Raw genomic sequence first — 6,824 nt, 5'->3', positions numbered from 1 at the left:
TATATAATTATTATTTTTTTTATTTTGTTTCATATAACTTTTTTTTTCGCAAATATTATTACATTAATTTCTTATTATAATTTGGTGAATATATAAATAATTTCATTTTATTTAAACCACTATATTCTTTTTTTAATGCAGCACTACAAAATTATAACTTTTTTATTAATTATTTTTTATTTGCAATCAACTGATAATCACATATTTAATTTCAAACAATATTACAAAACTAAACTATATTCACTTTTACACAATCTTTTTATTTTCTTCCCTCTATCAAACCAATTAAAATTTATTATCCCTATTTTTAATTATTTATTTCAGTGTACTATTTTCGTAAAATAATTTTTTTACTTTTTATTCTTTTTCCAACTTTCTCTCCTTTCTCATAAAAAATCATAAATCTCTTCAAAATATCCAGAAATTGAATTTTAGAGGAGTTTCAGTTATCAAAAGCGTCCAATGGAGGTGGGAATTCGATAATAATGATCTATTTGGAAAAATAAAGTCTGATGGATCCATTTGGTGAATTTTCTTTTAAATAAATTATTATTTGGATTTTATTTTCTATTTTTTAGTAGATAACTATGATTATTTAGTAAAGAGTAGTAGTTTTAATTTGACCAGTGCACAAAAACGACAAACTGTTGGTCTCAAAATGGGTTTGGGAGCTTAGAAAACATAATTTTTCATTCTTTTTTCAAACTTTAACAACTAACATGCAGAAAATATGTTTTTATTTTAATTTTATATCTTTAAGTTATCCATGTGAAGCATCTTACTTTTAACTAAAAAATTATTTATTTTTTAATAAAATTCTCTTAATTTATATCTTTCATCCCAAAGCTGAAATCTAAGTTTTATTTTAAAAATATTTATATGATATATATATATATATATATAAGTTTTGTCTTTAAAAATATGTATATTTCTCATAAGATAATTTGTAAGAAAAAACTTGATTTGAATGGAATAAATTTATTATAAATGATAAAATATTCTAATAATTGTCTTTGTTGAATATCAAGAATTTGAATTTAATATAATAATGTATAATTTGATTTAAATTGAATGTTTTTTATTTATTGTTTAAGCTAATACATCTAAAAAAAATAATTAATTCAATTAGTTTTCATGATAGAATAATTATTTGATGAAAATACATTTTCACAGATAATTAATCATTGTATAACAACAATTGTAACTTCATTAATGTATTTATTTCTTAAAAATATACTAAAAATAGTTAACACGTTTTGATGACATTCTAAAATAATAAATAATCTGAAAAAGAAAAATATCCAATAAAAAAAACAAATCAAAAAGTATTTTTAAGTTCATCTCTTCCAAAGTCAGTAATATTTTAAACAATAAAATAAGAAATCAATGTTATGTATATTACTATATAATAATACATAACTGTATCAAAATATGAAACCTTAAAATACTCATAAATTCCCAATCATATGACCTAAATAATCTTTTTTGTTTACTAATGAAGCGAATCTCTGTCTATAATAGGTGTTCACAATTGCTTCTGTTGATATTCAGTTAAAGGTTCTGTTGTGTCTTCTCACACGACACGAGGGCTAATCAATGGAAATCCATGTCGACCACCCTTCGTTAAACGAAGTCGTCGTGAACGTCAGCGGAGACTCTGCTTCCGACGCTCGCCGCCTTCACCCAACCAACCATGCATTTTCCCCTCAGCAGCAGCGACAACAACAGCAACAAAAGGTTGGTTATGTATTCACTGTAACTTCAGTTTCAACGACTGTAATTTGATGAACAACAGTAACTAACATGTTTGTTTGATGATGTCGTTGAGGTGCAGGAAGGGAACCAAAGAAGGGACAGTTTGGTTCTTGCTTACAAGACTCTTGGCGTGGTGTTTGGAGGACTTGTGACGTCACCCCTCTACGTGTACCCTTCAATGCCACTCAAGCATCCGACGGAAGATGACTATTTGGGCATTTACAGCATTATGTTTTGGACTCTTACTCTCATAGGGGTTGTCAAGTACGCCAATGTAGCCATTAGAGCTGATGACCATGGTGAAGGTACTAGCTACTTTCATTCTCTTTCGATTCTCATTGGATCATTCAGAATCATGTTCAAATGCCGGTTAGTGGGAGTTAAGTTCAAATCATTCTTGAATCCAAAGCTGATAATTTTTAAATTGAAAAAAGTTATACTAAATTTTGTTATTAACTTGCTTTAGATTAAAACATTGCAATGCAAATCGCTTCATTTTAAAATTAATGAATATGTTTGGTAACACCTTTCTTACCATTGAATGGGATCTGCAAAGCTGAAGCAAACTTGTTATTATTTTCATTTAAAATCAATTTTTGCTGTTGTTCACCCAAATACACATTTCTACAGCTGCAAATTTGTTGCTTTATATTTCATTGTTATTCACGATGACCATGTTTGAATCGCAGGTGGGACTTTTGCCTTGTATTCATTGCTTTGCAGGCATGTCGGTATTGGGATCCTGCCCTCCAAGCATGTGGGTTTGAACACAACTAAGGACGTTCAGAAGAGTACTTTGCTTGCCAGGTTCTTCCAAACAAGCTTAGTTGCTCGGAGGCTCTTGCTCTTCGTTGCTATGTTGGGTACTTGCATGCTTATTGGTGACGGTATACTTACACCAGCAATTTCAGGTTTGGTGACAGTTTTTTTTCGTTTTTATCACCTTTTCAAAAGTTCGATTCCTTTTTTGTCGCTTTGGAATGTTTTGATTTGATTTTGCTTAATTTGTTTTCAGTATTGTCAGCTATGGATGGACTTAGAGCACCTTTTCCTTCAGTTAGCAAATGTAAGTTTTGGAGTTCGAACGGTTTTACTGTGATCCTGGTATTTTGCAGCTTCCATTTATGGAAACTGTCAAACTTATTGAACATAATTAATTTGACGGTTTTGTTGTTTTAAAAAAAGTAGAAGTGGGAGTTTTTCATTGTGAACAGTGGAATTTATTAAAGTTTGGTATCTCAGATGAAATGAATGATTCCTTTCTAATTTCTTTTCCACTTTTTGTTACATTAATAAGATGATGTTAACAAAACCCTTAATTTAATCAGATGCAAGCAACATCATCAGCTAATACTTGCATAATTCAAAGACAAAAACATATGAATATTGCAGTGTAAGAGGAGATTATGGAAATATTATCTATAGCCTGTATGACTTTCATTATCCTATCGGATACTATGTCCTTTACAAATTAGGAGATGGACTTTCTTCTGATAATGTTGAGCTTGTGCAAGATGCAGTCCTGATTGTGTAGGATTTCTGTATACTGCCATTGGGATACCAAAATAGGATCAGAAGCTTGTGACCATGTGCTTCTTTAGCATCTATCATGAATAATAAAATGACTTGAATAACAAAGTTTATATAATGAAGCTGTTTGGTAAGTAAAAAAGGTAGGTTACAACTAATAAAACCATCAAAGGAATCTTTTTTATCCTGAGGCTTATTTAGAGTAGATTTGAGTATACGATTCATTCTTTTGGTTTATATAACTAATTTCTTTCTTCTTTTTTGCATATGCCGCCACAGCGCTAGTGGAAGCACTCTCTTCAGTAGTTCTGATCGTTCTGTTCTTATTGCAAAAATTTGGAACATCCCGTGTTAGTTTCCTCTTTTCCCCAATAATGGGCGCATGGACACTGAGTACCCCACTTGTAGGAATTTACAGCATCATACACCACTATCCTAGCATATTTAAGGCTTTATCTCCGCACTATATATTCCATTTCTTTTTGAGAAATGGAAAATCTGGATGGCTTTTACTTGGTGGTACTGTCCTTTGCATTACAGGTATCTAACTCATCCTTTTTACATGATATATCCTTGCTGATATAGGAGTAAGAAATTTATCTTTGAAAGACGCCTTTCTGTCCTTGTGAAATCATATCACAAATCCACGTGCTATGCTCAAGTACTTGTGATAGGTCAAGCTATGGACTACATAATGTTGCCATATGAGAATTGTGCAAAAGAGAATCTTGAATAGTTATTAGAATTGCACAATTTGGCAAGCCAACATTTTGTTTAAGGTGATGATTTGCAAATAGGTACACGGATGAGACAGTACAATTCATATCATTGACATGAATTTCACAATTCAATGATTCTTTAATTTTCATTCCCTTTTGCTTTTCCTTTCAGCAATAGTTATCAGAGAAATTGATTAACAAAATAAAAATAAGCTTAAAGTGTTAAATGAAAATGAATGCCACTGAATACACCCTATTTTTATTATGTAATTTCAAGGTATTTTCATTATATCACGAACTATTCAATGTAGTATTCTATTCATGATTCAAAAGTAAGCTTGGTGATTCGCAATTTGATAACCTTAGGGGGCGACTAGAACATGTCCAAACACTTAATGGTGGACGATTTTATAGATTGACTTCTCATATGAATACAGTGATCTCTTAGTTATAGAAATTGATTACGTTGAAGTGACATAGTACATTTTTTTTCTTTGTTCTTAACTTCTTCATCTTGACAGGTTCTGAGGCAATGTTTGCTGATCTTGGTCATTTTAATCAGAAGTCCATTCAGGTTGACTTCTTTATTTTATTTTTTTTATCTTTCTTTGAAGGTTGTGCATCCTTTCCAGCCAATTATTATCTTATCCTCCTTTCTTCTTTGTAAATTTGGTACCAGCTAGCTTTTCTATTTACAATCTACCCTTCATTAGTTCTCACCTATGCGGGACAGACAGCTTACCTGATCAAGCATCCCAATGATCATGATGATGGCTTTTACAAATTTATACCAACTTCAGTATACTGGCCTATCTTTATCATTTCCACTTCTGCTGCAGTTGTTGCTAGCCAATCATTAATATCAGCCACCTTTTCTGTAATCAAGCAATCAGTAGTGCTGGATTATTTTCCTCGAGTAAAGGTTGTCCACACATCTAAAAATAAAGAAGGAGAGGTTTACTCCCCTGAAGTGAACTACATCCTGATGGTCCTTTGCGTAGCTGTGATACTTATTTTTGGAGATGGAAAAGATATAGGAAATGCTTTTGGTATGTCTGTTTCTCAAGCCCTATGTTTTCTTAGATAACCTTAAATAGTTACCACCTGATTAAGAATAAAGAATTCCATTTTATAACAGCTTTGGGTCACCCATGTTGAATTTGAAATCAATCAATGATACATTTTAGATTAACAGAAGGGCTTCTGCTAGTTCCAATATGTCGAAGTACAATATATGGGGCGACACAAGCTATTCTTCATCCAAGTCTAAGGCAGTTCTTCTCAATCATAAATTTAACAAACTGTCACAATTTCTTATGTCTACAAATGATTATATCTTTGGCCATATGGCGACCTTAGATTTGCTTCTATTTAGTATATGGAATAGTCTGATGACGGTGTGCCATTTATTGCAGGTGTTGTTGTGAGCCTAGTTATGCTTATCACCACTATACTGCTCACACTAGTCATGATCATGATATGGAGGACTCCTGCTGTGCTGGTTGCCCTGTACTTCGTTGTATTTTTTGTGATGGAAGGGGTCTATGTCAGTGCAGTTTTCACCAAATTTGCAGAAGGTGGATGGATTCCTTTTGCCATATCATTTATCCTTGCTTTCATCATGTTTGGTTGGTTTTATGGTAGACAAAGAAAGACTGATTACGAATTAACCCACAAGATAACCTTTGAGAGACTTGAAGAGCTTTTAGCTGACAGCAGTGTTAAAAGGGTTCCTGGGCTATGCTTCTTTTATACCAACATTCAAGAAGGGTTGACTCCTATTTTGGGACACTACATAAAGAACATGAAATCTCTTCATAAGGTCACAGTATTCACTACTCTTAGATATTTGTTAGTACCCAAGGTTCCTCCACATGAGAGGATTGTGATCAAGAAATCAAATCTCGAAGGGGTATATTGCTGTATGATTCAGTATGGCTATGCAGATGCTCTAAATTTAGAAGGAGATCATTTTGTTGATCAAGTCATTAGTAGTTTGGAAAAACATATACAGAAGCATCAATCTCCCGAGAATCTTTCATCTGATTCTCTAGAGATTGGAGAGACTTCGAACTTAAAAGAAGCAAGGCTTGCTGGGGTAGTTCATGTTCGTGGAAAAACCAGATTTTACATTGGCCTGAACTGTGGCTGGTTTGATAAATTTGTGCTTACTTTTTATGAAGTCATGCACAATAACTGTAGATCTGGCTTGCCTACTCTTGGGATTCCACCGCAGCAACGGATTGAAGTTGGAATGCTATACGAAGCTTGAAGGTTTACTGTATCAAACGTTTCAAATTTCCCAAGATTCAGCAGTTTCACTAGCTCACAATACACCAGATTAATGGGGCCAAACAAAAACATGTGATAAACAAAAGGGCTTTAGGAATAGGCCTCTAAATCACACCATGTATAAACAGTTTAAGATAATTAAAAAAGCAAAGATTAATCAAGGGGTGTTTCTTCCTCCACTCCGTCAAAGTTCTTCCTATACCCCATCAATATCTAAAAAGATGATTTTACTCCTTTTTTAAATGATTTTCAGATTAGCTTTTCCATAATCATTTTGTGCACCCATTTCCAGAATTTATAAGTATATTCCAGAAAACGTTTTCCAGAATTTCTAGAAAACATTTTTCGGAAAGAATTTCCAGAATGTGTATTTTCAAAATGTATTTTCTGGAAGAAATTTTCTAGAATATATTACATAAAGAGCTTTCTGGAAAGAGAGCCAATTAGATGGAGACATTTTGGTCATTTCACCTATTTAATGGGTACAAGAAGAACTTTGACGGGATGCTGAAAGAAACACCCTTAATC

The 6,824-nt window shown here is 32.5% G+C and overlaps 1 protein-coding gene across 3 annotated transcripts; it reads left to right on the top strand.

The window, feature by feature from the left end:
- The first annotated feature begins 1,502 nt into the window (after positions 1-1,502).
- LOC137811653 (putative potassium transporter 17) lies at positions 1,503-6,565 on the top strand. Of its 3 annotated transcripts, none has more exons than XM_068613460.2 (8): positions 1,503-1,737; positions 1,829-2,060; positions 2,445-2,666; positions 2,771-2,821; positions 3,565-3,825; positions 4,526-4,578; positions 4,684-5,053; positions 5,420-6,565. In XM_068613460.2, the coding sequence occupies exons 1-8, from the start codon at positions 1,597-1,599 to the stop codon at positions 6,274-6,276; spliced, it is 2,187 nt and encodes a 728-aa protein (XP_068469561.1). In that variant the 5' UTR covers positions 1,503-1,596; the 3' UTR covers positions 6,277-6,565. The 3 variants fall into 3 exon arrangements, with proteins under 3 accessions (XP_068469561.1, XP_090154808.1, XP_068469562.1); XM_068613461.2 differs by having other exon boundaries at positions 1,519-1,737; positions 1,835-2,060; XM_090298682.1 differs by lacking the exon at positions 4,684-5,053 and having other exon boundaries at positions 1,512-1,737; positions 5,420-6,268.
- The last annotated feature ends 259 nt before the right edge of the window (positions 6,566-6,824 follow it).

Source organism: Phaseolus vulgaris, chromosome 2, assembly GCF_051622355.1.
Source record: "Phaseolus vulgaris cultivar YP4 chromosome 2, ASM5162235v1, whole genome shotgun sequence".
NCBI lineage: Eukaryota > Viridiplantae > Streptophyta > Magnoliopsida > Fabales > Fabaceae > Phaseolus > Phaseolus vulgaris.
Note: the sequence above shows the minus strand (reverse complement) of the source record. Positions and strands in the feature narration are given on the sequence as shown.

Coding starts and splice junctions, on each gene's coding strand:
- LOC137811653 (XM_068613460.2), top strand. CDS start 1,597: ATGGAAATCCATGTCGACCACCCTTCGTTAAACGAAGTCGTCGTGAAC. Junction 3,826..4,525: donor TACTGTCCTTTGCATTACAG/GTATCTAACTCA, acceptor TCATCTTGACAG/GTTCTGAGGCAATGTTTGCT. Junction 4,579..4,683: donor TTAATCAGAAGTCCATTCAG/GTTGACTTCTTT, acceptor ATTTGGTACCAG/CTAGCTTTTCTATTTACAAT.